The 18,292-nt window shown below is 38.0% G+C and overlaps 1 protein-coding gene across 1 annotated transcript; it reads left to right on the top strand.

The window, feature by feature from the left end:
- Positions 1-5,499: 5,499 nt before the first annotated feature.
- Positions 5,500-18,242, top strand: LOC128734621 (lysozyme-like). Its single transcript, XM_053828904.1, has 4 exons — positions 5,500-5,650; positions 17,084-17,263; positions 17,525-17,598; positions 17,903-18,242. Exons 1-4 carry the CDS (start codon positions 5,569-5,571, stop codon positions 18,047-18,049), a joined length of 483 nt encoding a protein of 160 aa, XP_053684879.1. The 5' UTR covers positions 5,500-5,568; the 3' UTR covers positions 18,050-18,242.
- The last annotated feature ends 50 nt before the right edge of the window (positions 18,243-18,292 follow it).

Genomic DNA, 18,292 nt, shown 5'->3' with positions numbered 1-18,292 from the left:
ACATTGATCAGTTAAACCAATCTCATAAATAAGTGAAATTAACAACTTCTGTTAACTTTCCTGAAATGATCAATGTTACACCGTCTTCAGGTACACCTTGAAGATTCAGCGTGAGCCGGCCGCAGGCTGCAAGTGTTCACCGGCGACCCGCTATCGAAAGCCCCGGCCCCTACGAGGGGCTAGACTACTGACTAGTAGGAGTCTAGGAGTTATCCCTTAGTGGGGCTGAACAACCGGCAGCGAGTAAGGACAACACCTATATCCAACAATTTAGTAGGCCGAGTAGGCTGCACCGATTTTGAAGATCATATAAGATCGTGGTAGCACTGCGGTCTGCAGATTATTAGACCGTCGTGCAGTTCATTGATTGATTATGCTCAAGATTCTATCCTTCACCACAATGCTGAATAGGTTTATCGATATGCCGTAGCCGTAGTGCGACGCATGCCACCTCTGTTGCTGTTATCACGATCGGCAGCCAGTGCAAAATGAACCGTTATAGAGGTAAATTGTGCTCGCCTACGGGTCTGGATGAATCATTCTTTTTATGCCGGGTAATTTTCATAAACATCCTGCCTGATTTTAACAGTTCCAAAACGATTCCGGATGTTTAAAAAGCCGGTTGTTACAGTCTTCTCAATTAGTAACACAAGCATAAATTATATTGTCAAACAACAAATATGATTTCCAGTTGAATTTACGATTTCCGTAATTACAGAGGCGGGTACCGCTAATCTGAGACATTTTAGCCAGCGAGTAGTGCGTTGGCCAGGTTTTAAATGTGCTAGCGCTTTCATTAGCTTCCATTAAATTAAAATGTCGCCAAATAAACTGCCAAAAAATACCACTATTTTTTTTTGAGAATAATTTCTTGCAATTGCTGAAATTGACCATTGATATTTTGATGTTTCGTAAAATATCTGCATAGCTGACAGTATCCCGATTGTTTGCAACGGGAGGCTGAATTGAATCCCTCGGCTTTTGACCTTTTTTCCTTGGTATAATTGCCAGGTCCCTTAGTATAATCACAAACAGACATAACTCTGAAGAAAATTCGATAACAAATGTCACGCACATTTAGTATTAATACTAGCACCATTTGTGATCGACATTCCAAAATATCAACTTAAAACTGGAATATCCCTTTAACAATTAACTATTAATAAGTTAATAAGCGGTCTTCTCTTCTTTCGTTAAAAAGCACCACTTTGACGAATACGGAGACATTCCTAACCCACGCTAAATATTAAATTACTGTTCCAACGAACAAGAACGAGTCAGTGAATGTAAATGTCCGTTTTTCTGGGGAATAATATCTCATGTATAAGAGAAAAACTATTCTCGGATCATTGTTGGGTTACTACATTATAGTTTCCTAAAAATTCGACCTGGGCAATGGTCGGGTATATGATGTCCTTACTCGCTGCCGCTCGTTCGGACTCTACTAAGAGATAACTCCTACTAGTCAGTAAACCTAGCAAAACGCATGCCCCTAGATAGAGGCGAGGCTGACAATTCAGTTGTACAACACAATTATTGCGTACTACTGGCACATGAAATATAACGTTTAAGCACGTTATTTTTAGTGATCAAAATTAACGATATTTTCGATACAAGGGCGATATTTTTCGAAACCTTTCGAACCAACACGATCCCGCGAACACAACGCATATTCGCAGTGAGTCAGGTAACACAGTAGCTGCCCCACCTCGTGCTGCAAACGGAAACGGAAACGAATTATTGGGAACGACCTTTACCATCAAAACATGGGCACGTATCAAACATGTAATATACTGGCCCTTGCCCAGCAGGCAGGCTGGCCGTCTGAAGCTTGAAAGCTGGGGCTGAGCTCAAACGAAGCTGAAATCAAATGGGCAAAACAACTCGTTCGAAACAAGTCCAACGAAATAAAGATCCGCTCGAAATGCAGAATAAAGGCGATCATCCGGGCAAGTCTTGCTTTATTATGGCTGATGCTCAGATGCTGCTCGAGAAAGAAGAGTTGGATTCTCACTTAGCCCTTAGGGGTACATGCGGCCCTGATGAAGTGGGAACCGATAAACGAAGGAATAATCGTTGCCAGATTAAGAAAACGGGTTAGAAACCTTACAGATACCTTACAGAAACAGATGCTGCCGACCTGCGATAAAGAATGTTTTTACAACCAGCTGAACAGGGTTGTTGAAAAAATCCCGAAGGGCTCAAACTACGCGGACCTTGAACGTGTCATGGGACGTCATGGCTTAGGAGAGATGAGCGAAAACAGGAAGCTGTTTACAGAATTTTGCAAACAACATGATCATTGGTGGATCGCTCTTTCATCATAGACCAGCACAAAAAGTCACGTGGGTTTCCCCCGACCATATCTGCATCAGCCGATTATGGCGAAGGAGTCTTCTTGATGTACGCAATAAACGCAGCGGGGATATTGCATCCGATCATCACCTTGTTATCGCTGAGATACGTTTGCACATGGCACGTGTCCAATGACGGGAGGAGAAAGTTGGGTGTCGTTACGACGTCCGCCGATAGGAGAATCCCGAGGTGAAAAAAGCCTTCGTCGAACAAGCATCCTGAGCCTCGAAGTTGCCATTTTGTGAAACCGTCGAAGAGCGTCAAAGAGCAATAGACTGGCATCAAGAACGCTTTCTTCACACCAAGTAACGAAACCCTCGGTAAAGCGCGCAGCTGGTGGAAGAAGTGGATTTCGGATGAAACTTGGAGGAAGATCGACGAGCGGAGAGCGGATAGAGGCGAAAGCTGGCATTGAGCGAGTGCGAACCAGATTGGCTAAGACAACTGCCCGTCAACGATAGCCTGAACTGGAGAGGGCTGCTAAACGAGTAGGCGTAGGCGGGACAAAAGAGCCTCTACTAAATGCCTGGCCGATTAAGCAGAAATTGCCGCTGCCAATGTTGATATACGATATTTTTCATCACGTAGTGGTGCCAGGATGAATACAAATATGTTGCTAAAGGACGAAGCTGGTCATATCAATAGTATGAAATCGAACAGAGCACCAGGGATTAACTGCATTTTAACCGAGACTTTGTCAGCATTAGTTTTTCAGCAATATATGGTAAACCGCTACTTTTCCGGCGGACTGGATGCAGGGCATGTGTGTTCTTTTTTACTATCAAGTACGACTGACCTCGTTGGAAGTCCAATGATAAAAGAGAACGATTCTTTTCATGTCTTGCATACCACGTGTGAAATCAACAAACATAGTTATTTTGGCTACAATATATTCGTGTTGTTACATAGCAACATATAAACAATTCAGCTCATGTCACCCAAACATATTTATATGCCACACAGGGCATATTGGTCAAAGTACCAAAAAAGAAGACCTAGCTGAATGCGGTAACTGGCGTGGCATCACGTTGCTCTGTATTATTCTATGCATTACTGTATCCTCAACCGGAACCAGGAGAAGGTCGACGGAGCCCGGAGAGTAGCAGCAACAAGTTGGATTCCGTGCTGGCTGATCATGTGTAAGCCCATATCACAATGCTCCGCATTATATTGGAGCAGAACAACGAATTCCAGGACTCTATTCTGCTGGTGTTCGTTGACTTTGAAAAAGAGTTTGACTGACTCAATCATGAAAACATCTGGGGCGCGCTTAGGCGAGAACGAGGCATTCTCGCGCAAGGTTTTGCACAACGGCGTCGTGTCCGACGCTATAAGGGTTACTGCTGGTATGAGACAGGGCTGGGTTTCATCATCGCTACTGTTTCTCATCGTTATGGATGAGATATGGGTTAGAGCGATTGACAGTAGACCAAATCGAAAATTGCCTTGGAACGATGGAGTAGCCAAATTACCTCGACTTAGCCGACGACATTGTCTTGCTCGTGCAACGCCGAAACGACATGCAAAGCAAGTTAGATGACCTCTCTGAGAGCTCCCAAGAAGCAGGGGTGACATTGCGCATCTCGTTTCGAGTGATTTTCGTTCGAGACGCCCATTTGTTTAACGTGGTCGAAACGAACGAAAATCACTCGAAACGAGATGCGCAATGTCACCCCAGGCTACTGTCGATCGTGGCAAAAACTAAATCAATGGTATAGTGAACACTGACAATCCCGCCAATTTCACAGTAGAGTGATAACAGATTGAGCAGGTGGGCGCCTTTCAATACCTTGGTTGCCAGACAAGACACGATGGTGGTACCAATACTGATATAGCCATACGCAAAAACTGCAGGTAAGTATTTGAAGATGGTATTGTGGCCAACGTATTATTTTTGCGTTATATTAGTGTGAACTGTAGTTATCTTTCAAAAAAGATCTGGTCACTGAAAATGTTGTAGTAAACAAGCTACATCGCCATTGTTTATATAAGCACATTTTTTCATTTCATTGTACAAGCCTACGAAGGTTACCCAAGGAACATTTTTGTTGTATATCAGCTTATCAAGCGCTTGTTCCGTTGGTTTAACCATACAATACCTAGTCGAATAAGCTACTCTTAAAAAATGTTCGTTGCGTATTCCAGTCAGGTTCCTCGTCTAATGTTAAGTCGTGTTAATGTTAAGTTAAGCCGAGCGGGCGGTTTAAGTCCACTGACTTAAACCGTCCCTTCGGCTGAACATTCGATTAAATTTAAGTTAACTTATACGTCCACATAATACCAAATGGAAGGCTTGATTTAGTAAATTTAGGACAGTTATTATCGGCACCATTTTGTTTACTAGCTGTATTGTAAATTTCACTTGCCACGCAACCGACGAATTAATTATGAATCAGTTTACCGCTAGATTTTTTTTTCAAGTTTAGTTTGTATAACCCGTTTCGCGTTATTTTTTTTTAGAATTTTTAAGAATCAAAGCTTGTTCGACATACAAAATGCATGCATGCATGCACGGTCGTTTGTCGGTCATTTTTATTTTATGATAATGATGATTTGGGATATAAAACAAGACTATAGCAAAACATTAATGTATAAATATTTATACCTATTTTATTGGGAAAACTGCGAATGTGTGTTTCATAAATAGTTTTACACAGGATAGATGTTTGAATGATCGATTCAAGCATTTAAGCAATTTCCATGCGTAATGCTATTTACAGAGCACGGTAGCCGCAGAATCTGGCGTAAGGAATCAATGGATCTATAGATAGCTTTGCATGCGAAAGCCTTCGGAGAAAAATCGGCGGTTCTTCATCAATATTGCTCAGTCACTAGAAAGCAGATTCATAGTTAGGTGGGGGAACAGGAATTTCAAGTTCCAGGTCCAATACCTACTATGTATGAGAAAGCGGTTGAGAATCGCAGGGTAGTGTGGTACTAGCAAAAACGAGATGACGTCATTCGTACTAACTGTGTACGATGCGCGGATCGTGCGATCGCGGCTTCAACCGAAACGACGACAACGAAAATGCTGCATGTTTCTTGAAAGAACCTTATTAGTAAACTTCCCTCCCGTGACGATCGTGATTCAGTCGCGAAGATCACATCAAATTGAACGGTCGCATACTGGACTTACCGCGTCGAGTATTAATCATCAATAGCTACAATAATAACAAAAATATATACTTAAGCAGTGAAGTGTGAAGTATTAAAATGCACGGTAAATCGATCGTTGGTTTGGCCGGCATTTCGTTGCTGCTTTTTGTTGCGGTATCTGCAGATGTGTCACATCTTGGTAAGTTGTTAAGGAAGCAGAGTGATTATTAAGAACCGACAATCTAGAGAATTTCGAATGGATCGTTACGTTCTTGTGGATTGCATGAGTTGCGCCACAGAACGAAGGTCAAGGTGCGGCGAAGTTGTTGTTCTGTCAGTTTTGCTTCAATGTTGTTTTCGTGCTCTTCGACATAACGGTTCACAGCTGGGCTTTAGTTCCGGTTTGGGAGTTTTTTTTTGAGTTTTTCCAAAGTATTCAGCAGAAACCCGATGTTTTAAAATATGTAAAATAAAACGAAATAATGTATCAAAATTACGAAGACCTATCGAGAAAATTAGAGTTTCTCTTCAAACATATGAGAAACATCGTTGGCATGATAATTCGTAACGCTGCAATTTCATCGTTCAATTACAATTTCTTCTCATCAATTTACAAAAATGGAATTTTAGTAATTTGAATGTGTTTACTTTAAAAAATAACCAAACATCAGACACAATTGACAGTTATGGTGACCCAACAAGTTCGAAAAAATAGAAAAAATCTCATTCAGTCATCGTCACATACATTAGTATATACTCGAAGTGGCAAAAGTAAAACCACAAGGCAGTCCTGAGCAAATATTTGCAGAGGACCAAATGTGAGTCACACTTACTTACTTTTTCGGCAACAATTTGACTATCGAATTAGTGCCGAATTTAGAATTTAATCGTGTAGGGCGCTATATCTTTGCATATTAGTGTTGATAGGAGGTAATGCTTATCAACTTAACTCTCTAACGGGTAAGGCCGTCTGGAGACGGCCTTCGCGTTTGAAGCTCCAGAGCCGCATATGAAATTAGTTTTGAATTGAGAATATGCAAAATGTGTTCACAGACTTTCTGACCTTTTTTTTATTAACATCACAACATTCTAACTATGTATTTAAAAGTTATCATCTGTCAAAAACCAAAATTCCGAAATGAATTAATGCGCAAATAGGGTAGATGATCCATTAGTTGCGCTATTAAGCACAATATAACTTCATTTTGCTTGTTTATTGAGGTATATACTTCAATTAATGCTTGTGGGATAGAAATTTATCAAATACAAGGTATTTGTCACAAGGCAAGACAATTGCTTTCGTTGTACGAGAAGCTTTATAAAGAAAAAATGAATTTTCCGATTCAATTAGAGTAGGGCGGGGCATAAGTGCGATGTTTGAAGTTGTCATCAAATTTCGCGAGATATAAAGAAGAACAACAACAAAATATATTTTATAGTGATGCAGCTACTCAATGTCTTTACATTCAACTATAAATCATCTGGAATAATAGTGTTATTGAAAATAAATTCTTCATTCTTCTGATCAAGTGCCGATTCGCACTTTTACCCCACTAGCGGGGCAAAAGTGCGAAGCTCGAATCCATGAAATTAGCACAGCAGTAGCTAACAAAACCATATTATCGTCAATCTGCGGTATGTTTCGGTAAGGAATATTCTCAATTTACACCTTTCCTATTTTGCGCTGGTGTATTGCAGCCTCCAACAGATCGAAACTTTCCCAAACGTTTGTTTTTTGTTTCATCAGCGGAAAAACATTGTTTTCCTTCGACCAACATCTGTAGAGCACAGTTTTCTGCAGATCTTCCATTTCTAGTATCTGTAATATAGTGCCAAAAGCTGTATATAATTAGCTATACATTTTTGCCTCGTCCGTGAATCACAATTTTTCCCCGTCCGTGAATCACACCTTTACTCCGCTAGGCGCTTGACGGAGTTTGATTAAATTATGGAAAAGCGAAATATATTTTGTAAACTCTTTTCACCGTATTTTCAAAACAGATATGCGAGTGATGTAAAACACTGCTACAAATTTTCAACAAGTAATATCCTTCTGTTGATATCGTATTACCCGTATAACAACAAATTACATCATAACCGCCTGATAACATTTGCACATAACTCAGCAACTATGTTTCGTAAGCAACCAAAGTTTACGTTAGATTCAAGCAGTCAAAGTAGTCACCCATTAATGCCAATCTAGTCAATTTACTCGGAATCTGCACCGATAAATCATTAAATCGCATCCTTACTCTATAACAAAGGTAAAAATGTAGTTTCAACCACATTTATGGTTGTTTTACGCACAAACCGAAATTTCATTTCGTTTAAAACTGATATGTATGATTGAAATGAAAATATTTACATCGAAAACTCAATTTGACTACTTTACTTTTAATTCAAAACTGTTATTTTCTTGATTCAAATAGAATTTCGTTTTGAAACAAAAATATTTTTAGGTTGTTATAAAAAGTTCATTTGAAACAAACGAATTTTTTCGCTCCGTGATAGAAACGAAACCTTTCCCCGAACAACCCCGTTGAGAATCGCGACTATAACGCTGACGGACGAACAGTGTTGCGCGCAGTAGCTTGCAAGTCGTAAGGACTTGCATAGTGTCGTCGTCCCGTCAGTAAAATGAGTTAGATTCTCGATCCATGAATCGAACTTTTACCCCGTCAATAAATCGAACTTTTGCCCCGCTAGGCGCTTGGCGGGGTTTGATTAAATTATAGAAAAGCAAAATCTATTTTGTAAATTCTTCTCACCGCAATTTCAAGAGAGATATCTGAGTGATGTAAAACACTGCTACAATTTGTCATTAAGTAATATCCTCCTGTTGATATCGTATTTGCCGTACAACGAAATATTACATCAAAACCGTTCTAAAATAACTTTTACCTATAACTCAGCAACTATGATTCGTAAACAACAAATGTTTATGATAGATTTAAGCTGTCAAAGTACTCACCCATCCATGCCAATGTAGTCAATTTACTCGGAATCCGCACTGATAAATCATTGAATCGCACTTTTACCCGCTTCGCACTTTTACCCCTCCTTACTCTATATTGTACCAACAGTTGCGCTAATGTTTTCTTAATTAAATTTGGTGTTCGTTTAATTGTGTTATTTCATATACATTGCTAGGTTGCTAAGTGAAAAAACATCGTAGCAAAACTATAAATGAGAGCCTATAGTTGTGCGCTCCAACTGGGCGTTAGATTTTGGAAAATTGGCATTTTAGCAAATAATGCTTTAATTTTAAATGATGTAGTCTATCTACCAATACTTCTAAAAGCCTGTTTTATATAATGAATGTAATTGTTTTATCTAAAATGCTACGGTGACGAAAATATGCATTAATAATGAATAGTAGCGCAACTATTGGTACTACCACAACTATTGAATCAACTACCCTATTCCCTTTTATACTTTTGAAGAAAAAAAAGCATCTAGAATAAAATGGTTGACCTCAATTTCAATTTTGTAATATAAGGTACACCGGGGCAAGTGGGACCTAAAAATGCATAGTTTGGGTTTATTCCACTGTGTTTTCTATACCTATGATTATTCCAAAATTCTTTTAGCACAGAAACTCTTTAGTGGTATCACTTCGAAGGATTAATTACGAAAAAGGCTTATCAATTTACATGAAATGAATCTGGAGGAGAATTTTCAAAATTATGGCGATAGGTCCCACTTGCCCCGGTAAATGGGGCTATATTCAAATTTGATTAAAAAGCATAAAATAATAGTAAATTGTGTAAGTTAATATACAGAAACGTTAAAGCATTGCAAGAAGCAATCAAAAACAATATTTGTACGAAGGATTCATTCAAAAATAGCGTAACAAAATCAGATCACAACGGGCGACTTTATAATTTATATAAAACACAGATCGTAGGCAATTACGCTGTAAAGCATTATTGTAATGAAATGTAGTTGAATATGTCGTTGTATCCAATTCTTGCGAGACGTAATTTAGGATTAATCATTGTTTAATAGCTCGAAAATACGATTATGATCTGTTTGTTCTACCATGCCCAATTTGGTAGAGCTACTCATAAGAGATAGTTACGTTTTAATTACCACAACACTTTATTGTTTCAATTCCAGTTGCAGATTTGGTTAATTATATCAAATTTGACTTTCCAAATTCAGTTAACATCGTTTAGGTGTAACCAAAATGTGACCAAACTGTTTGTTCCCTCACAATGTGCATGTGGGCTTCTTTTTTGGGGCCTCTTGGTTTAGTCTTTTTCGGTTTTATTTTAAAGCTTTACTGGTATAAATATTATGTAATTGAACTGAAAATGTTCGATAGTTCATCTAAAAAATGTATTAGGACAGGAAGTTTTGTGCTGAAACACTTTATTTTTAATAGGTCCCACTTGCCCCGGGTGCTTTGAAGTGCCGACCTTATTTCGACCCATTTTTTTAATGCCGTTTGTCAAATTAAACAACTAGTTTTCGGGTGTATTTTGTTAATACACTCATTATGTTTACCTACTGTCAGAAAAACATGTACTTTTACGTAAAGCCTGTGGCCAAAATATCATTTATAAAAAGATGCGTCAAACTTACAACGCAAATGGAAAATAACGCTCAAATTGAAAGTCCAATTTTGATGTTTGGAATGCCTGTTATAAATAATCTATAATTTTAATACATGCGTTTGAGTTGTATCTTTCATTTCTAGAAAGGTTCGGTTGGAGAAAATGAGGTTGAGGAGAGTTATGAGCTGCGTTCCCACTTACCCCGTATTCCCACTTGCCCCGGGGTACCTTATCTGAATTGAAAAAATATCTAGGCATAGCAGTAGACATGAAAAACGAAAAAGAGAAATTGTACTTTTTCTTACCTGGCGCTGCTCCAGATAAATATTTATCTAATATTTGCATGAAAATCAGAACTTAAGGATCTTTCGAGTGTACTTTCATGATAAAATAGTCATTAGCTTGATCGTATGATTTTTACGATGTTGCCCGTTAGAGGGTTAAGGACTATATTGACTTGTTTCATAGCGCCTGATCTTTATTCAGTTGGTACAATAAAATCAAATTCTGGAGGTTCTCGAGCCACCGTAAATCTCGCATGTGCATAATATTTTTCGATATAAATTAACGAATTATGATTCGTTATGTAGTACCATTGGCATTATACTAAATTTAAAAAAAGGTGTATTTTTGATCTTAATTTTCGTAATTATTGGCTTTACAAATTTTTTTTCGAATATCCAGGTTAATTTCATACGACCGTTGCTTACGTACTGAGTATTGTTTCGTGTGCTAATTCAGCATCGTTTGCTTTCATGCCTCGCTCGTTGCATTTTTCCGACAGCGCACAGTGGTTTGATTGCTCTGGAATCGTAAACTTTAAACTATTTTCATAGTGTTTTTTCAATATGGCGTCTTTGGAAGAATTTCTGTATATCAATAGACGCAACGACTGGTGGTTAGTTTAGTTCGGAACTCAAACACAGGTGGCGCTGCAAAATTTAACTTTCTAAATTGATGATATAGCGCTATGGTATGTTCTAGAAAGTTTTAGATAATCTTATTATGAAGCTTTTTGCTGAACACATTATTCCTCTAAGTATCACAGTTTTTGAGATATTAGGTGTCTTTCATGACGGACCCCCAAAAATCGGGGTTTTCACTGTAGCTTCAAAACTATTTGATTTAGAGTAAAATAAAGTTCTGCAAATATTTGCATCTATTAAAATCACACACTTTTGCAGAAGAACGTGAACACGTATCTTCTATACAGAGCGAGTTAATGAACCATTTAGGTAAAAATTGGCCATATTTCGTACTGCTATACAATAAAAAGTTGGAAAAACTGGCAACCGAGATATAATTAAACTGAAAGTATATTCAAAACTGATCTTAAAACATGCTAAGTCATCTGTCTCTTTCAGTATCTTTATCATTTAATTTGCATTTCCAAAAAGTGTTATTCAGTCTTTCGGAGCCATATATCATAATGTTTACTATGTCCCATCGCCCTGTTATCAGCAAGGTACGATGCTAATGTAGCAAGCCAGTCATCGTATGTACTAATGTCGGCTGTGCGGTACTGCTAGAGTTTAATAAGATCATTACACTTGCCCTGTAATTGTCCTGTACTCTAATAACCGGCTGCGAAATCTGTCGTTAAAGAAGGGTATTGTCTTAAAGACAGTTATACCCAGAGTAGAGCTTTGCTCTACTTGCATCGCAAGAGACTAGTAAGAAAATCAAACTAATGCCAGGTAATTAAAAGTCATTACTTTGAGCGTCTTAGCAGAATCTCGAATACGGGAATATTGTAAAAGATTTTTGTTATGTAACAGAATTAAACGGAAAACAGTTGGTAAATGAGAGAAAAAAGAACATTCAACGGAAGTTCACACTCGAATTGGGACTTCTGGTTGATAAACCACGTTCTGGAGGGGCAGGTAATGTGCTAACTTACATGTTGCAATCTATTTTTTCCAAGCATCCTAATATTTATAATAGGTAACTCCAACGATGTATAGAAGATACGTGTTCACTTTCTTCTGCAAAAGTGTGTGATTTTAATAGATGCAAATGTTTGCAGAACTTTATTTTTCCCTAAATCACATAGTTTTGAAGCTATAGTGAAAATTCCGATTTTTGGGGGCCCGTCATGAAAGGCGTCTAATATCTCAAAAATTGTGATACTTAGAGGAATAATGTTTTCAGCAAAAAGCTTCCATAATAAGATTATCTAAAACTTTCTAGAACATACCATAGCTGTATATCATCAAATTAGAAAGTTAAATTTTGCAGCGCCACCTGTGTTTGAGTTCCGAACTAATACTAACCACCAGTCGTTGCGTCTATTGATATAAAGAAATTCTTCCGAAGACGCCATATTGAAAAAAAATCAGAGCAGTTGTGTACAAGACACGACCGCATATATAGGTGACGCAGGACTACGTAAATCTGTTTGTAGTGATAGTAGCATGTATCCATGCTTGTAATCATTCGATTCTTCATGTATACATGCTATATGCAACAAAAGATTTCAGAGTTATTTCTATATGCATTTGGAAACAATTTAACAAAATCAAGAACACAAATTATTGCTTTCCTGCTACCTTACAGAAATTAAAGATTGTTTTATTACCCATGGTTCCCCACGTTGAAGGGATTTTACCAATTCAATACTATTTTATCAACAGCACATCTTTTCACTACACTTCTAATAAAACGGCAAGCATGCGTATTCATACAGAGTCATATTATAACCGAACACTACAGCTGTAGCACATTTTTCCAACACAGATATCAAATTCGCCTAGGTTTAATCGTCTCGCAGTAAAGAATTTGCGATCTGTTTGGACAACGTACTTGTGTCATTTTTTCTGGCACACTTCTCTAACACAGACATCAAATTGGACTAGGTTTAATCGCGTTCGTAAGAAATCTGTTGGCACGAGGGGGCTTTGTCACTTTTTCTGGTGTACTTGCCTAGCAAGGACATCAAAATGGTCTAGGTTTAATAGCGGTGTTAAGAAATCTTGTTGAAATGAGAAAACTTGGTCACTTGTTTTGGCTTACTTCCTAAGCACAGATATCAAATTGGTATAGGTTTAGATCACCGTAAAGAATCTTCCAACCAATTACGAAGCACGAATTCTGGTAAAACATAGATTCATTACTTTCATTTTTTCAATAGTTCAACATCAATAATCCATACTTTTCTTCGTTTGGGCCACTTTTTAGAAGATTTTCCAGTCGATTGGTGTAAGAATATTGAAAATCGTTCAGGAAACCACTACGCTATTAGCGTTCAAAACCTGACCATTTCGAGAAAGATTTTTTGGAATGACACCCTATACCAGTTACCTTCCTGAAAGACGTAGTCCTACGTCAAAGCACTATGAAAAGAGTTATTAAAAAAGTTCACGATTCCGAGTAATCAAACCACGATGGTGAAGTCTCTTTTTGACAGATCTAGCATTTCGGTTTCTCTCACTGTTCTGGCGTGTCACAGTTACAACCAACCTGTGAGCTCTTGCTCGGTCCTTCTCGTCTGCCGCTCGCTGGCACACTGTATCAATCGCTGCTTGGAATCGTCTGCAGCGATAGTGTCTAATACGTCTCGCGCTATTCTATTGGTCGTGCCGTGGGCGTGGACGTGCTAGCACTACTCGTTCACGTTTTCCCGTTCTTTGATCCGCTTGTCAGTATTATCCGCTAATCAGTACAGTACTCGTGCGCTAATTGCACGCCCTCTAACTGCACCGTCTTTTAATTGCACGTTCGCTAGTTGCACGATCGTGCAACTAAAAAACAGTTATCTGTCAAACTACACGTGGTTTTCCAGGTGGTTGCTATAAACAAAAATGCAGCGTTGCCGAATGCAAACTCTCTATCTTTGCATTACGTAGATACATTACAATCAAATTCATGCAAATTTGACTAAACTTTGACTAATTGAACACGTATTCATTAAGCTTTTAGTTCGTTTGTAAAAATTTAGATGTTCTTCCCAAAATTTAGCGTACGTGTGAATGCATGTGAAGAGTTCTTTACAGTGATAACGCATCACGTTTTACAATAAATATTGGCAACTATCGTGCAATTAAAAAACGAAATTCGCTAATCGCATCGCCTCATTCGTGCAATTAGCGAACGAGCGCTGTATTATCCGCTTATGCTGTACTCTGCGGTAGCTTTTTCTGCTGAAAGTCGTCGAATGTATAGCGTATTTTCCACGTTGGCTTCTATTTGAATGTGTTGGACAGCCGGGTGCGACAATCTTACTTATACTATAACGGTCCCCGGAAGGAGGATATCCGAAAGCGGTGGTATCTGTAATTCATGGTCTTGCGTTGTCTTTGATTAGCAAGAAATTTGTGTTTATTATTATTCATAATGTTATATAAAATGTATAAAATACACTAGGATCCCGAAATCATGAGCCGTTTCTCTCATTATCGAGAGTGAATTTGTTTCCGTGTAAAGTCAAAATCCTTTCAAAAGAAGTGGCTTTTTATGCTAACAAACTTTCCTAAAGACACTATATGTGAAAAATGATAGGTTTCGGCGTAATTTCACGCGATCACGTATTTCGTTGTTTGGGCCAGTATTCTGGGACGGTGGTGTACACTGCAGTGGTGGAAAGTTCCAAAGAAAGATCGGAAAAATTATATTCTACCTTATGGAACTTTTCAAAATGGTTTAGATGGCTTTATTTTTGTTTCTTAGTTATGGTTGAAAATGTAGTTATAGTTCTGGCCATAAGAAAAGAAAAGTAACCTCCCATCTTAATTAAGCACGTCAGTCGATTATACTAAACGACTGATCAACCAATTCACTTTATTCAGTTTATGTAATAACAGAAAACAGGATTCATTTAGGGTTTTTTCTAATTCCCGTCGTAATAAGTAGAGCCATTCTAATTTTCATCATTTGTTGGATGCATTTAATGAATACTCCAAAAGTTCTTGTGCTAATTTGACTAAACACACTTATCACAGAGAACAGACATTTATGCTCATATAAAATATTATGCAAATGGTGTGTAAACTTTTTAATAAGACACTAGCGACATCTCACATCAGGTGCACCAGTTGTTCAATATCCTTGTTGCCAAATTTAATATATTGTCTTGTTATATTCTGCATATTCGAAATACTGGCTACTCTGATATAAGTTGCTGTAGCAACGGCTGTAATTTTGTTTATGTTATTTATTGAACCTGGCTGAAAATCAAAAATAGAAACCAAAAGGCATCTCAAGATTTTATTTTATTTGATAATTACCGGAAATAGGTGTCATGTTTAGAGTTTTTCAATAATTGAACGCACCATTCGTACCGCCTGACACCATTGCGGCGGCACCTGCAGCAGCCTTCTGAACTTTAATCGCATTCCAGAAAACCTTACCGCTATGAAGACTTTCGTATAGACGAACGGGTGCGGGAAGCCGCACAGAATCACTTTGAACCAAAATGCAAAAAAGTTGGTTTATTTACGCAAAGATTGTTTCACGGATGAGTTGAAAAGGAATAACTCAAGCACTGCTATTTTTGATAAATGTTATTTACTTTTATTGTTGGTTCGATAGATTGCATAAACAACACGCTAGTGCTATAGCGACGCCTTGGTGAAAACATGAATACTTTGATATGCATTGACAGACATTAAAAATCAAAATCAATCCTCTTAGTGATGTGAGCGCCACGTAGCGGGAGCATTACCACTTACTTTCAAAATGGCGGCTAAGCTTTTACACACGTTGCGCGATTAAGATGAATGTCTGTTCTCTGTGCACTTATCTTCCGATCCGTGAACTTTGAAATCACTGAAAAGTGACTATTAAAGCAAATTTTTGAAATTACGCAACTGACTTTATTTCTAAAATTCGTCGTACCGTTTTAGAATTCCTCCATCAAAATTTTTCATCGTCCGAACTAAAAATCACAATAATGTTTACGAAGCTAACGCGCATGTATTTGTGTAGGACGGCGTGATAAATGTTATTCTACAAAATTTCTTCAGGTCAGGCAAGTTTTCCTGGCTGTAGAATAACGACAATGCCTTGCGTGAGTTATTTTCATTTATGAATGACGGAAATTAAAACGATTAGTTGAGATTATCTTCTTCGTCGCACGAAAAAACGTAGGAAATTTGGCTGGTATGACTTCTTTAATGGTAAAAAGCATTTAAATAGATCTCAGCTCACTTTGATGGATCGAGTATGATAGACAACAAACTAAATTATTAGGGAATAACTAGTTTTGCATTGTGTGTCATAAAAATGCTGATATTTTTAATAATTTGTGTTGAATAGGATGGGAATAGGCAATTACGACGATGTAGCAACATACGCTCAAAATATTCTGCACATAACTAATAGTAAATTTCCATATGAAATACCATATGATTATCATGAGCCGCATCCCTGTCGCTGAAAGCTATTAAAACTTCGATAGTATTAGAATGTTTCGTGTGTAAATAAATCGTTTAAAATTACACTTTAAAGTAGTGATTAAATATGACATTGTGCAAGGCTGAAAAACTATTAGGTGTTTATTTGCGTAATAAGAACAATAGACGACCAACATTTCAATAGTGCCCTAGTACAATGCTGGCCCAGCAAAAAAGAACCGTCGCTCGGTTTGTTTACAAGTTGGACTTGGGCCCTATTGAAATAGTGGTCGTCAATACATAAATAAATGAATATGAATTGTCGAATAGTTTGATGTACCTCTGTTTAAAACTGATTACGCATCATATTTTTGTTTGTAGAATGAATACTTTTCCATCCATTACATACGTTTGATTTAATTTTTAATTTTGATTAAAAATCTGGTATAATGATAAAATATTTGGCTCTAATTTCGTTGAAAATCATTGCATAGCACACACTTCAAAAAATCACCGAAGTCGGCAAAATTTTTCCGAGATTTGGACAGCCGAGCATTTGGTAAATTTTTTATGATACCAAACGTTAGTAAAGATCCGCAAACGTCGATATGCACCACCGAAATTTTCACCGAACGCTCAGCTGTCCAAATCTAGGCAAATTTTGCCGAGTTTTTTAAGTGTGTAAGCAACATTTTATCGAACTAACTTTCGACTTCGCTCTTCTCTTACCAACAACGTGCACAGCCGTTGAGGAAACTCCTGTGACCGAGGTTTGCCTGCGATGTATTTGCGATGCGTCTAGCGGTTGCGATCCGTCTGTTCGTTGCAGCGGTGATGCCTGCGGAATGTTTAGAATTACCTGGGCATACTGGGCCGATGCTGGCAAACCGGTTCTACAGGGAGATGTACCGGACTCGCAAGGAGGTAAGTGATGTGGGTTTCCACTGTTAAAGGACATAAATCATGTTATTAACGCAAAGCACGAGCATATGATAATAAACTGGTATTTGATTGTACCTATAATTTACGGATTATGCCTTATTGACTGTAAACCATGGTTCATAGACTTTTTATTACCATTCATGATACCTATCAATCAAAGTTTGTAAATACAATGTGCTTTTATTATCAATGCTATAATTTAGCGTTTACTTGATTGGTTTAACTTATGTATTATTATTTTAGCATACGCGAACTGCGCAAACGACCCTTTCTGCGCCGCCAGAACTGTACAAGGGTACATGAGGAAGTTTGGTCAGGTAAGAATGATTCTCTATGACTATGTATATCGACGTCCTTCTACTAACGAGCGACCACCCATGACCGTGAAATAGAAGTGGTTGTGAAGACAAATAAACGTATGACCAGGACTTGTTCTTAAACCAGTTCTTGCTTCCTCGTCTTTTGGCTATGCGAGTACGTGTTGCTCAGTGCAATGACCGTTGCAGTAAAAACCGTACGCACACAATTTATGGACTTAGATAAATACTCTTCTTCTACGTAATTCACGAATATCCCTTAACTGTTAATTACACTTAATATTAAATATCAAACATTTTACAGGATTGCAACGGGGATGGAATCATCGATTGTTTGGATCACGCCGCTATCCACAAGCTGGGCGGCTATGGCTGCAAGAGTGCAGTTCCGGTTGCCTATCAAAGCAAGATCGACCAATGCATTCACTATGCGGCTGGTACACAGGTCTAGAAACCGTTAGGTACCGGCAGTGATCATTTGCTAGAGTTAGATCATCAACCGGCGAACGATGTGGTACTTCATATAGAGAGTAAAAGCATAAGACAGAATGCAATGTCAATGTCAATCAATTTATTATCTCAAATCTCCTCCATGCAGAGCGAAACGTTGTATGAATGCGTCATTTATTTATTATCATATTGAAATACAGCTGGTATGAAAATAATTACGGTTTTACTCTAGCATTAAGCGCAG

The sequence above is a fragment of the Sabethes cyaneus genome, chromosome 2, assembly GCF_943734655.1.
Source record: "Sabethes cyaneus chromosome 2, idSabCyanKW18_F2, whole genome shotgun sequence".
In the NCBI taxonomy this organism is placed as follows: Eukaryota; Metazoa; Arthropoda; class Insecta; order Diptera; family Culicidae; genus Sabethes; species Sabethes cyaneus.
The sequence above is the reverse complement of the archived record's forward strand: the minus strand, read 5'-3'. Positions and strand labels throughout refer to the sequence as shown.

Excerpts from the sequence above, each read along its gene's own strand:
- LOC128734621 (XM_053828904.1), top strand. The coding sequence starts at position 5,569 with ATGCACGGTAAATCGATCGTTGGTTTGGCCGGCATTTCGTTGCTGCTT. Across the intron at positions 5,651-17,083 it reads TGCAGATGTGTCACATCTTG|CCGTTGAGGAAACTCCTGTG; the intron begins GTAAGTTGTTAA and ends CAACGTGCACAG. Across the intron at positions 17,599-17,902 it reads ACATGAGGAAGTTTGGTCAG|GATTGCAACGGGGATGGAAT; the intron begins GTAAGAATGATT and ends AACATTTTACAG.